This window comes from Poecilia formosa, unplaced genomic scaffold (genome assembly GCF_000485575.1).
Source record: "Poecilia formosa unplaced genomic scaffold, Poecilia_formosa-5.1.2 Scaffold650, whole genome shotgun sequence".
NCBI classification, from domain to species: domain Eukaryota; kingdom Metazoa; phylum Chordata; class Actinopteri; order Cyprinodontiformes; family Poeciliidae; genus Poecilia; species Poecilia formosa.
In genome coordinates this window covers 35,873-54,624 of record NW_006800589.1, presented here as the reverse complement: position 1 = coordinate 54,624, position 18,752 = coordinate 35,873, and the positions used below count along the sequence as shown (strand labels likewise).

At 37.5% G+C, this 18,752-nt stretch overlaps 2 protein-coding genes across 9 annotated transcripts in view; both read left to right on the top strand.

Moving 5' to 3' along the window:
- LOC103130583 (E3 ubiquitin-protein ligase HECW2-like) overlaps positions 1-14,597 on the top strand; it is a 46,853-nt gene extending 32,256 nt beyond the window's left edge. For 7 of the 8 annotated variants that reach the window (XM_016666034.1, XM_007542014.2, XM_007542013.2 and 4 more), the window contains 11 exons: positions 1,532-1,641; positions 1,722-1,842; positions 1,939-2,052; positions 2,140-2,292; positions 4,993-5,091; positions 5,253-5,382; positions 6,382-6,528; positions 6,626-6,740; positions 8,126-8,211; positions 8,579-8,691; positions 12,232-14,597. In XM_016666034.1, coding sequence (XP_016521520.1) covers positions 1,532-1,641; positions 1,722-1,842; positions 1,939-2,052; positions 2,140-2,292; positions 4,993-5,091; positions 5,253-5,382; positions 6,382-6,528; positions 6,626-6,740; positions 8,126-8,211; positions 8,579-8,691; positions 12,232-12,343 — 1,300 coding nt within the window. In that variant the 3' untranslated portion in view covers positions 12,344-14,597. The remainder of the gene's footprint in view (positions 1-1,531; positions 1,642-1,721; positions 1,843-1,938; positions 2,053-2,139; positions 2,293-4,992; positions 5,092-5,252; positions 5,383-6,381; positions 6,529-6,625; positions 6,741-8,125; positions 8,212-8,578; positions 8,692-12,231) is intronic. The other variant, XM_016666035.1, reaches the window with a different exon arrangement.
- A 1,329-nt stretch (positions 14,598-15,926) lies between these two features.
- LOC103130587 (E3 ubiquitin-protein ligase HECW2) overlaps positions 15,927-18,752 on the top strand; it is a 27,361-nt gene continuing 24,535 nt past the window's right edge. The window contains exon 1 of the mRNA XM_016666032.1: positions 15,927-15,940. Within this exon, the coding sequence (XP_016521518.1) occupies positions 15,927-15,940 (14 nt within the window). The remainder of the gene's footprint in view (positions 15,941-18,752) is intronic.

Genomic DNA, 18,752 nt, shown 5'->3' with positions numbered 1-18,752 from the left:
AAAGTGCGTCCTCCTCCTTCGAAGGGCAGAGCAGAAAACCTGTCTAATATCAATCAATCAAATGTTATTTGTATAGCACATTTCAGCAGCAAGGCATTTCAAAGTGCTTTACATGATTAAAAAAAACAGCACGTGACATTGAATAAACGGTAAGAAAGAGAGATTTTGAAAAAAAAAAAAGATTAAAAAAAGATAAAAACATTAAAACCCAGGCCTCTGTCCTTATCTGGTACTCAAACCCGATCTGGGACTTTAGTCAAAACGCCGTTTGACAAGGACTCCAACCTCTAGGACTTCAGTTAAACGCCATTTAATTCATAGAATCTAATAACTGTGTACATCAACTAGAGTGTAATAATGCAGTGGTTTTAAATGTGCTGAAATTATTTACATGAGAAAAAGGGGAATTATCCTTATTTACCCCATGGATTTTTTTAGGTCCACCAGCATATTAGGGGTGCACCGTTTGTACTTCTTTGGCAAATTGCTCACTACTGGTCCTTACAAAGCCTGGCTTGCCGATCCCAACATTGGCCAATAAGTTTTTTTTTGTCTGAAATGTTGCTAAATATAGCAAAAAAGTGAATGAGTTTTTAAAAGTAAAAGTGGGGTGACTATTTTTAACTGCAAACATGACCTGGTGGGCCTCAAACCTGTCTCAAGGGAGAGCAGAAGAGTACAGTGTTTGATATTTGGATCCCTGCTTAGATAGATAACATCAGGGGGTAAGATTGGCTTCACCCGTAAGTATTGACTGACCACTGATCTCCCAAAATTGAGGAAATCTGTGCTGATAAATCAGCTGGCTAATAAATCGGTGATCCCCTACTGGCTGTACAGTTTCTGGCTCTGGAAGGACTCCTCCTTGTTGAAAGGGTCCCAAAAACCTCTAAAGGGAGCAGAAAATGCATCCAAAATTTATTCCTATAATCCTGTCATTTCAATTGTCCTGAGTTCATATGCAAGGCCAGCCCAATGTGGACATATCTAACATGAATTCACAACAGGCTTATAATGCTTCTGGGTTTTTCATTAGTGTGAATGCTGTAGTCACTCACACTCTTAAGTTCTCTTTCATGTGGATCTCTAATTTCAATATGGCTTAGTTTTATAAACACACAATATAGTTCAAGTTAGTTGTAGTTTTCCCTGATTAATTACCGTTTTTATTTCAGTTAAAAATGTTTTCTCCGTTTCAGGTTTCATTATTTGTTCATTTTAGTTAACTATAATAACTTTGATTTATACAGAACTTTAGTAGTTTATATGATAACAAGGGCCTAAATGAATGAGTATTCTATAAATTTTAGTCTTGTATCGTCATTTTAAAAATCAACAGGAAATCTGTGAAATCAAACTGGAGACTCGGGCTGCAATTGTAGAAAATATTTATATGGATCTGGAGTAATTGCTAGTTTACTTCCTCTTGTAATACTGTACACCATGCACCACTTTTGCTTGCTTTACTTCCTTTCTGCCATCCCTGGTTAACATCAGTGTTTTAAGTCTTTCTCTCTGTCTCCCATTACAGTCTGTTTGAAGATGAAGTGATGTCCTACGTCCCTCCTCATGCCTTACTTCTCCCCAGCTACTGCCAGTCACCTCGGGGATCCCCTGTTTCCTCCCCCCAGAACTCACCAGGTATCTTACTGACACATTACCAAATACAAAAAAAATGTTCCTGAAGCTATGCGTCAGTCCCTCTTCCTGTCTCACTCTAGGAACTCAGCGAGCCAATGCCAGAGCCCCAGCTCCTTACAAGAGAGACTTTGAGGCAAAACTCCGCAACTTCTACAGAAAACTGGAAACTAAAGGCTATGGTCAAGGCCCTGGAAAGCTAAAGTGAGCTGAATTTATATCTGTGTGTGTCTTGTTAGACTTCCTCACTTCATTTTGGTATATAGTTTGGGTTTCATGTTCATTTTTGTGCATATGAAGAGTGACTATCCGTCGGGACCATCTCTTGGAAGATGCTTTCAACCAGATCATGTGCTATTCCCGGAAGGACCTGCAGCGCAGCAAGTTCTATGTCAGTTTTGTTGGGGAGGAGGGGTGAGTAACTGAGATGGAAACCAATCTCGAAAAGAAAGTACAAGAGTAGAGGTTTAATCTGTGTGTGTGGGTGTGTGTGTGTTACAGCTTGGACTACAGTGGGCCTTCTAGGGAGTTCTTCTTCCTGGTTTCCAGGGAACTGTTCAACCCATATTATGGTCTGTTTGAATATTCAGCCAATGACACCTACACCGTTCAGATCAGCCCCATGTCGGCCTTTGTAGACAATCACCATGAATGGTAGGAATTGACACAAACACAAAAACACAAATTGTATTGAAATGAATGTCCCATAATGCAACTGACGCATGTCTGAGAGTTATCAGAAGTTATGGGAATTCCTACAGCCTGGAGGAATAGTTTTAATGGTCCAAATGCTAGTTCTGATGCTCCATTTTAATCTTAGATAGAAGACTGGAAAAGTCTGAGGTCTACAGAGTGAAAAGAAATGGTGAGAGTATAGACCCCTGTGGTGCTCCTGTGCCTCTCGCTGCCTGGTCAGAAACACTACCCTTCAGTCATAACGTGTGTTCTGTTTGTCAGGTAGACATTAATCCAGGTGACTGTTGAGGTCTCCATCTGTATTTTGTGGAGTTACTGACGGGGCCAATCAGATTGAATTATGTTAAATGCATTAGAGAATTTAAAGAACATAATCCTCACAGTTCTCCCTGCTTACATGACAGTGGATTTGTTGAAGCAGATATATGATGGCATCTTCAACTCCAGAGAAATGAGCAGATTGCAGGGCAAGCATGCTTGCTTTCACAAGATGATCTGCAGCCTTGTTCTGATTCAGACTCTCCAGCTACTACTTCACCTGACTTCCAGACATGGACTACTCAAGATGGTGGTGCCATTCTAGAACTTGATTGGCCCAGTCTAGTCAAAGAACCTTTTCTTCCAACAGACTGGGCCAACTTGTAATAAAACTGCACAATTTATCACTTGGACCATAATTATTTGCACCGGGTAATTTAATGCCAACTTTGCATTAAAGTATCATAATTTACAAAATCATGCAAAATTGGCACTTTTAATGGACTTTTAATGCAACATTTAGAGCAACTTTGCATTAAAAGTATCATTATTCACCAAATGATACTTCATGACAACTGTCAAACATTCATAAAGACTTCTTTACGTTCATGACAGGGTCATGTCAGTCTTATGCGCACCCCTTCAAATAAAGTGTTGCCCATTGTTTTATTACGAAGCTGAAGGCAACAGCAAAACACCAGCTCTTACGGCCAACTCTGTCTTCTTCCTCTGTTTGCTCATCACCTCTTTTGATTTCTATGTCCTGATCGTTTTCAATGGGCTCCAATTCAAATTAAAAAGGCTTAACGTGTCTCATCACTGTTTTGGATGGAGGAGCCAGGCAGTTGGACCTTTACACGTCATTTACCCAGAATGCATTGTAGTGTGAAAGACATGGCGACATTTCTGTGAAAATATTTTAAAATTTATAAAAACTAAATAACCTACAGTATTATTACTGTATTGTTTTTACATGAAATATTTTCCAAATAAGGTCTATTTTTATATCTAGTAGTTCCATTTAATTGATTTCTAATTTCTTCTAGGCTTTTATAGTTAAATTGTTTTTTTTTTTCTGCATTCGTTTTGTTTGGGCACAGCATTGGTACTGGATTTAGTGTGGATGTGCAGATTAAACCTTTTATTATTTTTTTTTTTAATTTTCTCTTCAAAGAAGTTGGCAAATTTGTTGCATGCTGCATTGATTGCGTTCAGATGGTGCAATCATTCTGTCAACTGTTGCAAGTAAACCTCAAGTATTGTTAATGTTTTTGTTTATGATTTCTGCAAAGAATGTTTCACTTGAATGTTTTAGTGTTGAGTGATGGCTACGCTGCGACTGACTGGCGACCCATCCAGGGTGTACTCGGGTGTATCCCGCCTCTCGCCCAGGACGTTAGCTGGAGATAGGCACCAGCTAATGTTCCTATAACGTTCCTCTATACACCCTTGTTAAGGGTGTATAGAAAATTGATGGATGGATGATAGCTACGCAGTATTTCTTTGTAGATTTCATAATAAACGGGAAGTTCAGTTTTACACCATTTGCATTCGGCACCAAGACGTAGTTGTCTTGCAGATCTAACTGTGCATTTCTCCAATGAGACTTGTTCCTACCAGACACAACCTTCACTTTAATGGAGGCAATGAAATCAGTGATGCCTGAAATTTTAGAGAGGAAATTATCTACCAAGTCATCTACATCACTGCAAGTTACGGATGAGGATAAAGAATAGATTTGATTACATTTTTCTGCTGTGTTGTCTGTGAAAGTACGTTTTGTGATGGTAGCTGTTTTGCTAAGTGAGTCAGTATTAACTGTGCTTTCAAAGATGACATCAAAATGATGAGACAGTGATCATTTTGATCACAATGTCTCTCTCTGTAACATCAGTTAGAGACGATGGAAATATTCACACTGATAATTAGATCCAGTATGTGACCTCGATTGTGTGTTGCTTGGTTTCCAAACATTTTCTGGGCCCCCCCGCCCCGCCTATGGATTACAAATAGGGAGAGTTAGACTCTTGCTGTCTTGTTGAACAATGTATGTGAGCAGGGGGAGGTGGGTGGGGCGATGCTGGGTGTGGACTTCCTGTTATACAACGCGTGTCTCTGGGTGGGAGGGGGGCGATTCTTAGAGACTCCCTATTATACTCTTCCATCCACTCAAACACTCACCCCACTCCACCCCCCTGAGTGCACACAGCGTTCATTGTTTTTTTTGTTTTTTTTTCATTCATCCATACCACTTCCTGCACCCCCCTACCCCCCTGAAATGACACGGAACCCCCCACAGTTTGGGAATCTCTGAATTAGACCAAGATTATTAAGAATATCTCACAGGTTTGTGTTCACTACAGTCATAAGGCCGACTATCCATTTGTTTGTGTACCTCAGGTTCCGTTTCAGTGGCCGCATTCTGGGTCTGGCTCTGATCCATCAGTATCTGCTGGATGCCTTCTTCACCAGACCCTTCTATAAAGGCCTTCTGCGCATGTATGTTTATCCAGAGTTAACCATGAATATAAGGAAAGCATTCACCAACATGCATTTTAATTGTTTACAGTTTTTTTTTAATTGTAAGGCTTACTCTCACTGAAAGACCCAAAAACTCACACGAGTGCAGTCATTCATTGTTTGCCTTTTCTATTCTCCAGTCCCTGCGATCTGAGTGACCTGGAATATCTGGATGAGGAGTTCCACCAGTCTCTCCAGTGGATGAAGGACAATGATATAGAAGACATGCTTGACCTCACCTTTACTGTCAATGAGGAAGTGTTTGGACAGGTCAGACTCTGAGATTGCCTACATATTTAGATGCTTACTGCTATCTTGTTAACAAGTGATAGACTAGAAAACAATTAAAGTTTTTGGTCACAAATATGACTTTTTTTTTGGCTCAGATTCACTTTATTTGACAGCAGTTAGACAGAAAAGTAGGTAATAAGAGAAGGGGAAGATATACGGCAAAGGTCATCAGGACTCGAAACTGTGACGTCCATGTAAGGATTGTGCTTTACGCCTGCGCCACCACAGCACCCCGTCATAAATATTTTTTTTCTGTGCAATGTGACTCCAAATTATTTACAGACTACAAATCACCCGTTTGTAGATTATTTACTAGATGTTCAAAAGAAAATGCAGCTTGGAAAGCCGAAGTACCTAGGCCCAATGCTACTTGTAAAACAGGATGGAGTTTGCAAAGCTGCCAATCCAAGACTGTCATTCATTTTCCTTGGCTATAAATGGTTTTACCCTCAAGACAAGAGATAAAACTGTAGCTTCTGGAGTCTTGCTGTTTCCACTGTGTGCATTAATGCATATTAAGATATATTTAGTGTTTGAGCTAATAAAACAAATATATTGTTCCATAGTATGTCGCATTAGTCAAAAAAAAATGGGAAAAAACAAACGAGACGCACTGCTGGGGGTAAGTCACATTTAACCTTTCAGAGTGAAAATTAAATGAGAAAATTCAGTGAATATTCCTGTCTTAACTATACTACTGATGTTTCCAATTGGGGTGCAGTTTTCTGACTGAACGCTGGCTCTTCATCTTTAAAAAGCCTGACCTGAAAATTCTGGTTGAAAGCATTGGTCGATTGCTGATCTCCCAAAATTAAGGAAATGGGGGGCTGATTTATCAGTGCACCCTTTGTTCCCAAACCCAGCTCCACTAGCTTGTGGATTCTGCTTTTGAAAGTGGCTAAAGCATTATTACATCTGTCCGTCTGTCTTTCAGACTCAAACACAGATTTAGCATTGAGCTAGACATGGTTTTTGTAGATCACAGAACGGGAGCTGAAACCTGGTGGAGGGAACATCCCAGTCTCGGAGAAGAACAAGAAAGAGTACATCGAGCGGATGGTGAAGTGGAGGATAGAGCGAGGAGTCGTCCAGCAGACTGAAAGCCTAGTCAGAGGTTTTTATGAGGTGGGGTGTGTCGACCTTGTAAAAACAAAACAGTTTGTTCCAGACATTTCAATTTTACAGGACATTTATTACCTTTACAATATATGTTTCTCTTCAGGTGGTGGATGCGAGATTGGTGTCTGTGTTTGATGCCAGGGAGCTGGAGCTGGTCATTGCTGGCACTGCTGAGATTGACTTATCAGACTGGAGGAGCAATACTGAATACAGAGGAGGTACACAGGGATCAATAAAGTAATCTCTGAAAGATTATGGATTTAGATTAATTTTTTTCCAGCTCTGGATCAAATAATGAAAAATTACAGTATGGAAATTTACAGATTTTATTTCCTATTCTTCATTCTCACCTTTATTCCTTGTGTCCTTCCTTTCTTGTATATTTTCTTACCTGCCCGTCATCACTATTTCTTCTTCTGTCTTGTACTTCTGTCACTTCTTCATTTCTCCCTTAATTTTTTTCTGACTTACTCATAAGTAAAATGATTTTCTATTTTCCTCTTTTCATTCCTTAATTGTGTCAATGTCAAATTTATTTATATAGCACTTTAAAAACAGGTTTAAAATGGCGCCAAACCCTGTACGAAAAGTGATAAGTTGATAAAAAGAAAAAGAAAATAATACAACAAAAATGTATAATGTTAAAATAATAAGAGTAATGATAATAATAAGTAAACAAAAAAAACATCACAACTGAATAACTAAAGTATCAGGCCTCAATTAAATGCCAAAAAATAAAAATGAGTTTTAAGAATTGATTTAAAATGATCCAGGCTGCGGGCAGATCTGGAAAGGAAGATTATTGCATAGAACAGGAACAGCAATGGAGAAGACCCGATCTCCTTTTTTCTTAAGGGTAGTCTGAGGGACTTTCAGTAACAGCTGATTATTTGATCTTAAAGTTATGGACACAGAATGAAGTTTCAAAAGATCTGAAAATAAGGAATGGCTAACCTGTTTAAAACTTTATAAGTTTTTAAAAGAATCTTAAAATCTATTCAATATGAAACTGGCAGCCAGTGTAAGGAGGCCAATAAGGGCCTTATTCGGTCACACTTCCAGGTGACTAAGAAGCCAAGCTGCTGCATTCTGGATCACTTGAAGACGCTGTATCAGGGTTTCAACCATTACCTTTACATAAAAATTACAATTACTAAGATTCCTGACTGAAATCCGACAGAACGGAGCCGAAGAACCAAGTATCGTGTCTGGATTTTTAGTGTGAAGGTTTTGACCAAATAATATGATTTGAGTTTTGCTATGATTGAGATGAAGACAATTTAGTTCCATCCATAATCTAACTTCAGCTCTTCTTTGTCTTTTTTCACTCCTTCCTTGTGTGTTTCCTCTTTATCTCATCTCCTTCCTTTCTTTCAGCTCCATCTGTCAGTTTCTGCTTTTTTTCTGGTTGCATATATAATGCCATACATATGGAACCATATGTTCCAGTGTGTCTGCGTACACTGAACCATATTTGTAGTTTTGCATTTTAACTTGGCGAGCACAACTGGGAAGTCTTGGGTACTGAAAGGCATGGAACTTTGATATGACATATGTATACAGACCCAGACCATAATGACACAATGGTGTGTGTTGTTTTCAGGTTACCATGACAACCATATTGTTATCCGGTGGTTCTGGGCTGCAGTGGAGAGGTTCAACAATGAGCAGAGATTACGACTCTTGCAGGTAGGCTAGTTTGTACAAGGGAATGTAGCAGATGCCAAGCTAAATATCAGTATAGTACAATATTTATATAGATAATTTCATTCTTAAAGTAAAGAACATGTATTTTTAATGTTCACTGGGCATATACTATATGCCCAAAATACTATATGTATTTTGGGCATATAGTATAAGAAATATGCACCAACAGTTCTTTCCATTTTAAGATTCAGATTTTCTGATCATCTGAACTGTAATCCAAAATCATTGAGTAATGTGTAATGAATCTATAATGAGATTCACTCTTCAGACAACATAATAAAGAAACTTTAACTAAAATGTATTTGTTTTCCACACTAATTCTGGTCCCTCTTTGTCTCCATATATTGAGTTTGTGACAGGAACATCAAGCATTCCATACGAGGGCTTCGCTTCACTGCGTGGCAGTAATGGACCACGCAGGTTCTGTGTGGAAAAGTGGGGAAAGATCACCTCACTGCCCAGGTGCCTGATCTTGATGACATTTTAATCCAATTTAATTAGGGCTGAGAAACTTTAGTCCTCAAATCTAAGACACATGATTCAGATAATTGAATCATCTCCTTTCCTGTCCACCAATTTTAGCAGGTGTTTGAAAAACAAAAGACACCTTGACAATTAGAGTTGCAATTCCTTAACGAGGTCCAATGGTTCTTTAAGAATAATTAAAAACCAAAACCCAACCATAATTATATTGCTCCTCTTGGTCTGATAGGGACATCTACAAGGTTCACAGTAGGTCTGGACAATATGGGTTAAAAATGTATCAAAATATTAGCACTGTATATTGGTCGATATTGATAGTGTAAAACTTAACTATTAATTAGTTTTAAGTTTTAAATATCTGAAAATACTGCTAAATTGGTGGTGTGACATTTCTTGTTTTATCCACAGCTTTTGCTTTAGCTTTTAAGCAGTTTTGAATCACGGCGATGAAACCTTAAACTGCTGCTGTGCAAGTTACTCAACATGGTTGTTGCTTGGTAATCAAAGAGTGAGTGAATTAGAAATGCCACTCACCTAGTTTAGCTGCCCGTGATACGTTAAGTGGCTAAAGTCTTTCCTCTACCTACATCCCCAGAATGAGGTGCAATACTATATTGGAGTTCAGTAAAATTACTGACAATTCCATCAGAAGTATGTATAACTGACATGTCTGTCATAACATATATTGTCACTGATTTATTGTCCAAACCCATTTTACAGAAATTAAATGATACTAAATTAAAAATGAATGACTTGGTGGTTGAATTGAAAGAACAGGTTGAATACATTTCTGGTAATTAGTTTGAGTATATCTACACCAGCTTGGCTCTATGTATGGAGCCTTGCAGCGTGACATCATCTGCGCAAGATCCCACCCCCCCATCTCCCTGCTGGGGGTCAAAAAGCTGCTGGCTGACGATGACCATCATTAGTTTTAGCTGTTATCAACATAATGCACTAAATCTTAAATGTATACTTGATAAACAAAAAAAGGGATACAGTGTTTTAAATTAAAAATAAAATAGCAGGGGAAGGAAGTAGTTCAGTTATTATTACTTGACTTGGACAACCATAACATGTAGATGTCATGTGGAATTATGTATGTCTTTATTCAGTTACAAAAAAAAAATCTAAACACAAACTCTGTCAAATCAAATTCAAATAAAAAAATGCTTTATTGATTCCAAAGGAAAATTAAATGTTGTTGTAACTTGTAATTTCAAGTTTTCAGAGTTCTTTGAAGACTTGGATCTTGAATACTATCTATCCACCTTTTACCCCCTTCAGACCAACTCACAGCCATTTACTGCACCCTAACAACCGAATAAGACTTTATTTATCACTGATATACCACTCCTATTTTATGTTCTAGAAACATAATGACAAACAAAAGTACTTATGTCTTAACACACAACATTAATGGTTAAGACTACTTAACATAATTTAGACTCCACACCTTTACTTGGAGAAAAGGTGATCCCAGTAGATAAACTATGAATTCCTTATAGAAAACATGAGAACCTATTGATCAAAGCCGTTTGTAAAACCAGTAAATGAAAATTAAGTTCTAAATATTGTTAATGCTGGAAAAATAAAACATCCTCTCACTATAATGACATTGATATGCTATTGGTAGTGTTGAAGAAGATTTTAGGTTACAATATTTCTTAAGAAAACTCTTTGGCTCGATCTTCTTCGATCCCAGGTTCTCCCGGCAGACCGCGTGTAGCCACACAGAAAACAACAATGAGTGTAGACGTCACAGAATTAGAGTTTAATCCAATAGAAGACAACACATGAAATTACAACAGAAACTGCAGAACAACAGAGACATACATTCATTTATCTGACACAAATGGAAAAGAAGAAGGAAAGAAAGAAAGAAAGAAAAGCAAAGACGTCTTTGGAGAATTGCAAGAGCAAATCTAGTTTGTTCCTCACGTGTACAAATTTTTATAGTAAAGACGCATTCTTCTCTTTAATATATTCAAATAAGGCGTATCTTTTCTCATCCAACCAGGAGCTGTCTCTGACCCTCTCTAAAGTTAGAAACTCCTGCCGTGTTTATGGCCTCTCACAGATGAGTGTGAAAAGATAGAACTTCTCCTGTTTTGTTTCCCAGACAGACAAAAGGCAGTTCAAACGATCCTAGCAAACCATCTGCTTTAACTACAGGTAACATAAAGGTAAATAGGCCAGAATAAGTTACTGATTTTAAAACTATAATTAGGCTATTTCAATCAAGACATGCTAAGTTTCAAAACTAGCACACTTTAAATTTATTGTCTTAACAGTAGAAAAGTACTTCAGGGTATTTTTAAGAAATCTACAGGAGAGAGAATCTACAACAACTTTTGGATACTATTACCTCATAATTCATTACAATTAAAAGCTGGCTTGATATGAATATGTGTTGCCCCAAGGACACAACAGAGGCAGACGTATTGGGAATTGAATAGACAAGCCACCGATTGTAGGACTAAATCCTACCACCATCGCCACCATCATTCCTAAATTACGTGCATTTTCCAGACACGTAGTGTGATTTTATAGTACAATCAAGTGACTATTACCTTCAGTTATTAAAATGCTTTGTCTCAAAAACAACTTAAAAAAAAAGTTCATTAAAAAAATTTGACTTTGCAATGTCTGATGCCTTGCAATTAGCTTCTGTCTAAGAATTTCCCTCCTTTCCCGCAGTCTTCTTTCAGGACATCATCACATAACTGCCGTTTACAACTGTCCTTAGGAGTGTTGCTGTTACCTGAGTGAAGTCGCCCCCCCCCACCTTATTCAAATCAGACAAAATTGGTGTCAAACGTTTGTGCTGGTTTGTGCAGCAAAAATTTTCGTTTGTGCCGCTATAATTTTAAAGATATGAAGAAATGTTTCTAGAGGTCATCAAAGGTCAACCAGCCCCCCCACCTTCTTCAAATCAGACAAAATGGGTGTCAATCAACTCGGCTACGTTTGTGCTGGTTTGTGCAGCAAAAATTTGTGTTTGTGTTGCTTTGGCTTTGAAGATATTAATGAAAGTGTAAAGGTTAAAAGGTCAACCAGCCCCCCCACTTTTTTGAAATCAAACAAAATTGGTGTCAAATGTTTGTGCTACATTTGTGCTGGTTGACCTCTATAAACTACTATTAATCTTTATAAAGATAGCAGTACAAACGAAAATCTTTGCTGCACAAACGTAGCACAAACGTTTGACACCAATTTTGTCTGATTTGAAGAAGGTGGGGGGGCCAACTTCACTCAGGTGTTGCTGTTTGTATAAAAAGCTCTGCAGACTTGCAGTTCCAATATATGTTTGCTCATTACTGCTGCTGCTATTCTGGTGGAGCTGTGTGAGGGAGGGGTGGTCTGTGTGGTGGGAGCTCAGCTGGGGAATGAAGTGTCAAGGTGGAGCTTTTGGTTAATAGGCAGCACTTTGTATGAGCAGGCATTTAGTCACCTCCTGCCAAACGTAATTTGTCTAGTTTCAATCTCTAACTGTGCCGTCTGTTTTTTTTTCTGCAGAGCTCACACATGTTTCAATCGATTGGACCTGCCACCATACCAGTCCTTCTCTATGTTGTATGATAAGCTGCTGACTGCTGTGGAAGAGACCAGCACCTTTGGGCTAGAATGAGATGCTGTCTTTGTCTGGCCCAGTTTTCTATAGCACTTTTTAACCTGCTTTTGGTAAAGAGAAGAGGCCATGCTAGAAGAGAAGACATTGCCCTTTCGTCAGTCTTCAGCATCCCCAAAACTGTTTTTTACTCAAAGGGTGATTTAAAAGCCTTGATTGGCGAAAACCTAATGACCCGGTTTTAAAGCATTTAGTTAAAAAGCACCGTCTGGTAACGTTCAGTGATTGGTTGGTAGGCAACATCAAGTCCAAGACCTCAGTCAAAAACGAGAAAGACCAATTAGAATATACTTTACTACTCAGTCTGAAAATCACTTTGCCTCAGATATTTTAAATCAAGACTGAGCTTTTGAAATGACTCCACTGAAAAGGTAAATGCTTTATGTTGCACTCCTATATTTTGCACGCTTTCACTTGTAACACTAGAGAAATGAAGCCCTACACTGCCTTCAGGACTGACATCAGTGCTGCCAAGCCCTGACCATTCAGACACCTCTTTTTACACATTACAGAAGGGAAGTAAGTTTTTTGTTTCAAAAGCTAAGTTTTTTTTTTCTTTTTATGGTTTGAATGACTTATCAAAATACAAGACTGCCCAGCAAAAGCAATTCCAAGTACAGCAACTATTTGGAGCTGCCCAATTTAGAAACTGCATGTGTAGATTTCAAAAGCATTTAGAGTTCTTTATGCTGTATCTCAAACATTTGTGGGAATTTCTAATTGAACCTAAAAGCTAACAGTTAATTTTGGATTCTAGTTAGGAGATTTTGTATTAAATTTCAGTATTTTCCATGACAATAGAGGATTTTCTTTCTCGGAAGGATCTGAATGTAACCAGCCTTAGCCTTCAAAATAATTAATTACCATATAATTGTGTTAATTGGTTGAAGTGAACATTAGATGGAATTTGAAGTTTCTTATGTCATGATGTATAACCTCCTTTCCATTAGATTTAAAACTGTCTTAATACATCCTTCAGTGTGTTATACACACTATTAATCAACTGTAAAAAATTTCATCTTCAACAAAGCAAATGCTGGGATTGCCTTTGGAAGAAATGAGTTCATTGTGAATTATTTAACAGGAAAACAAGCTACAGTTAGAGACGGACATCAAAAGCATTGATTAACTGATACATCAATGTATCAGTTAAACACCGTCTGGTACATGGTTGTCTATATTTTCAACCATGTCATTCGCTTAGAGCTACAGACAACAGCTGCAGTCTCTAAATCTCAGGATCATAAGATATTTTCAAAATTACATTGTTACTCATAAATGTGGAATAATTTTATTTTTGAAAAGTTTGATTTTCACTGAGATCAAAAGTAATAAGAAAATTTTATTACTTTAGGAAATATTGTTTAATTTCATCCTGTCACAGCCATGTTGTGAGAAGAAGCAAAACATATTTAATTCCAACTTTATGAGCAAAAGTACACTTGAAGTTCATCATTCAATTTGTGGAGAAAATCATACACAAACTAAAATCTTTAAAGTGGCTATGTCATTTGAAACCCTTCTTTTTCATATCCAAATACTTCTCTTATAAAGTAGACCTGCAACGCTTGGTCTGAATTACTCATTGTAGCTCCACATACCCTGTTCTGAAGCACCTTTTAAAGCAACTTGTTTTGCGGTTTGTTTTCTCGGGGGCCGGGGGTTTAATGTGTATTAGACATTTCATGCCCTGCTCCTTCTTCCAGGGCATTGTGTGTTCCACTCCACGCCATTCTGCCCTGTTTGTAGTTTTGATTCCAGCAATACAGTTATTTACCAATAGATACACTTTTTATTCCCAAGTTTATTAAAGGTGTCAACAACAGAAGATTGGCTCCAGCATGGAAGGCTGGATGGGCAAGAGTCTGAACCGGAGCAGGATAATGGGGAAAACAAACCACCAGAGCCTTTCCTTCAGATGAATACATTGCAATGGTGTAATTTTCTATTTACACTTTCTCCATCCATACCAACTACCTACAATATGGAGCGTAATTTAACCATAATGTCCATGCATGTCATTAAAATTCTAATGCAACCAACAATATTGATAAAGTCAGCAAATGCTCGACATAATTAATGAGTTAGCTAACAGGATGTGTTCTCCAAGACAAATATGGCAAAAACAAAGCCACATTTTTTGAAATATATATATCAGGGTTTCCCCCAGTGTATTACAGGCCTGGCGGCCCACCATCCTTTACTAGCGCCACTCCCAGGCTAAGCCTTTCTTGTTTGTTTTTAGGAAAATAATTTTGAAAGTTGTTTTTTTTTTTGGTGCTGCTGCTGACTTAATTTGGATTAAACAAAAGTGCAAATAATTGATATTCATTTTAATTGTATATTTTGATTTGTTGTTTTTAAGACTAGTTGTGGGTTTAAGTAGTGTTTCACTGGTGATGTTTTCCCATAACTTATAATTACCGAGTGATATTTTTACAATTCCTGTCAAGACACCATTATCAACACAAAAAATTAATGTCCAAAATAAGCTTTGTTGTCATTTTAGCATTATTTAAAGCTTACCGCTTTGCTGTGTTCCTTTTTTCCATAGAAGGAACTGACCCTCAGATAGACTTTCAGAAAATCCATCTTTGGTGGTGGTTGCGGAAGCACTTGTCCCTCAGTGCTCTGCGCACTGAGGGACAAACTTTCCCCACTAATCCTCTGATGCAGTTTCCTTTTTCAGAGAAAAATACATTTTAATTAGACATGTTGAAGAGGCTCTGATGCCAGAGGTCAATCATATTTGACTACACGCTAGAACTGAACATTTTCACTTGTCTACTTGCAAACTTCAGCAAACTGATTAGTCAGAAGTTATGACCTTGTCACCACATTTGCAGTTCCACAGCACATGCAGAGACATAATTTACAAGAAAATGTCATAGGCAATAAAGAAAAATATGAAGACCTATTTTTTGGGAATATAAAGATATCTATGCAGCACTGGGAGAGGATAAATTGAAATTTTTTTGCACCCAAAGTATTAAAAAAATTTACTTATGGTCCAAAATCCACTTTTTTAGCCCCTATGTCCCCTTTAAGACATCTGTCCAGGACTCCAGTAAAATATTAATAAAAAATTATTGATTTTGCAGATAATATGGGCATGTTAATTGGTAAAAGAGAAGAAATACGGGATGGTCTTCTTTCTTAAGGTAAAGATAATCTTCATTCAGGTTTGCAGTTCTGCAACTGAAAGAAGCAAAGATGGAAATAAAGTAAACATCCCATAACACGTCATCGTGGAGCTCTATGGGAAAGAGCCTGAGGATCCAGCAGTCATTGAATTCACCATGGTCCCATCCAAAGTTTATGCTTGGTCCACCATAAGGGGCAAAAGTAATGCTGTGAAACAGAACCTCACAACAATCAGAAGAGAGTCAGTTAAACTATAATAGCTTCTATTACAGCTAAAGATGGTTCTTCAACATTTTAGATTTATTTTTCTTTCTCATTGTCACTTAGTTGTTGAAAATGTATAAAATAAGTACTTTTTGTTCATGTGAGGATGTATTTATGCAGTGACGAATCTAAAAGCAGGGTTTGGTGCAGCACCAAGAGGTTATGATAAAACGGAATGGGGATCCCCAGGTGAAATCCATGATTACATTCAAGTAAAATGGAGTTTATTTTTCCTATTTTTTTCCTGCAACAGCTCTTTAAGGTGCTGCCCCAGATGACCCTCTCCTTCTGCAGATGAATCTAGTTATTGTGCCAATCCAGCAAGTCTAATAAGCACCTATGTCTCTAAGTAATTAAATCAGCTAATTCACATGCTAAAATGCGACACATTTCAGCACGTGAAATGTGTTGCTTGGGCCAACTGGCCAAATGTGACTGTCACAAACTGGGGACAGGGGAGTTGAAGCTTTGGGTGCAAAAGTGTTGCTTTCTTCAGTAGGTTCAATGTTGCCGGAGTAGAGTTGATGAGATGATGAATGAACCTGTTTGAGGTTACAGAAGACTTGACCCTGAGTTGGAGGACTTTCAAGACTCCTAGTTAGAATTGCTTTGTCAAAGTGCAGCAAAATATCAAATGGGGAAAAACTTCAAGAGCAAAGCTGTAAGGACCCTATCATGAAAGAAATTTAACTATAGTTGCTACAAAAGGTTATTCTACAAAGCACTAACACATGGTAGCTCGATACAATCCCATGCATCCTTTTTTTATTTAGGAAGGAAAAGTTTAAGGGGTATGATTAGTTCTAATAGGGTTTGAGCAAAAAGGGCATTTGAAAGCCTTTCTTCTTGCTCTTTACCATTTTTGCACTCTCATTCCACTTTTGTGGTTCTATTGGAGAATGTAAGCACCAATTACTCAGTTCCGTTGTTCCTCAGACTGGTGTTCTAGTCAGATCATCTTTATAAATTCAAGAACATTTTATGGAGCATCTACCAAGATTAGGTATACAAGATGTTTTTTCATTCCATTTTGCACTAAAAAAAGAAAGCATGCCTCTGTACACTGCTGCAGAATTCACTAGTACTACACAAGTCTGAAATGCACAGCACAGTACTTCCTGGACCTGGAAGTATCTATTGCTGATGTTATTTAGTAAGAGACAAATTGATATGAGGGTCCAAAATGACCTTTATATTTTCTGTTTTAAAACTAACTTAGGGTCTGATCTTTTAATAGATCCAAACTTGCTGGCACATACACCTGATCTACAGGTTCTACGAAGATTGTGTCTGCAAAATGACTATTTCGTATGCATGCCTTCATATCTATGCAGAACAATAGCATAGATCCACTGCATCAGAAAGTGGAAAATACTGGGCAGAGGTTTTGAAAATGTAATGATTTATCACCCACAATGTTATTTATTGAAACAAAAGCAGATTGGGGACCTGTTCTTCAATCATTAAATCAAATTTTATTTGTATAGCACATTTCAGCAGCAAGGCATTTCAAAGCGCTTTACATCATTAAACACAAAAATACACAGTCATCATTCTTGCGTCTATATTTAGCATGTTTGAAAGGGAGGTGCAACTGACCACAGAGATGGTCTCTCTCTATTTACCAAGAGACAGACTTGGGAAATAATATTTCTTGAAGATTGTCCTCCCACATTGAGCACTGACATTGAGTCTTTGCCTAAGCCTTCTCTCTTATATGTTCCTAGATCACGTGTCCTATCCATTCAACTCCTTTCAATAAAATACTTACATTTATATGTTTGGTGTGAAATATAGATAAATGCCAACCAGAAATGCCAGTTTGGAGCTGCAGGATTACCTCATCCTGCATCAATTCCACTATGTGCAAACTGTTGAATAGAATGAATTGAGTTGGCTTAGGTAAATCAATACAGATGTCTACAGCTTTAATTCTGATTCATTTTTAAACGTTTTCCCTGTTGTGTTGTTACTTATTTCAATGAAGTGCATTATTATTAATAATAAGCCTGTATTGTTGTGCTTATAACTCCATGGTTTTTAACTTCATATTACTTTTATGACCACTCTGCTCTCCTACACTCTCTATAATGCTACTCTCCATTACCATATGCAGAATCTTCATTTAAATAGGATGGTCTAGACCACTTTTGCACCTATAATCAATTGTGCACACAATCTTTGTAGATCACTTGCAACATATGCATATGCAATTTCCTTTGCAAAAGCAAGTTCATGCTCTTTATTTGGGATCTTTTATGTTCAGGCCCTAAGTGTCTTGTTTTTATCCTTGATGCAGATGGACCTCCATGAAACTACAGACAGTAGGTGGTGCCTCTGTTCTAATTGGTTGAGAAATAAGATTTCTGCCAAGCAGTTAATAAATATTAGAATTTTTAAATCAGTCATTCTTTTATTGTTCTCTTTGTTTACTCTTTGAAAGAATATAAATCAGTCGTTGAAAACCAGTGGGGGGCATTTATTTAACTATAAATGTCAGTTTTCATCAATGATCACATTAAGATGAATCTCTCTTACTGAATATACAATCTGTCTGATTAACCAGAATGTACCAAAGTTTGTAACTTATGCTGACTCTTTCCACTTTCTGTATAGTGCATCATTCTTTATATAAAAATGTTGGTTAGTGTCTCTGTCTTACAATAAAATCATCTCTGTATGCACATTTGTTTATCTTTCAATGTATTTTGTTTGGTTATAAAACTTTGCATATTTATTTTAATTAATGAAAATGCTGATCAGCTGGATTCACCATCTTATTGGATGAATCAGGGCAGGTCATGCATGCTCAAACAAGGGCACAGACTCCAGTACAGACAAGTTGATGATGTAAAAGTCAATCAATTTTATTAAAAAAAATACACTGGTGTGCTAGCAAGATCCCAAGAATAGGTTTAGTAGATGATAGCTGTTTTTCTGTTCTGTATAGCAACTCCACAAACATACTTTAACTAACAGTCAGACTGACTGGGCACTGTTC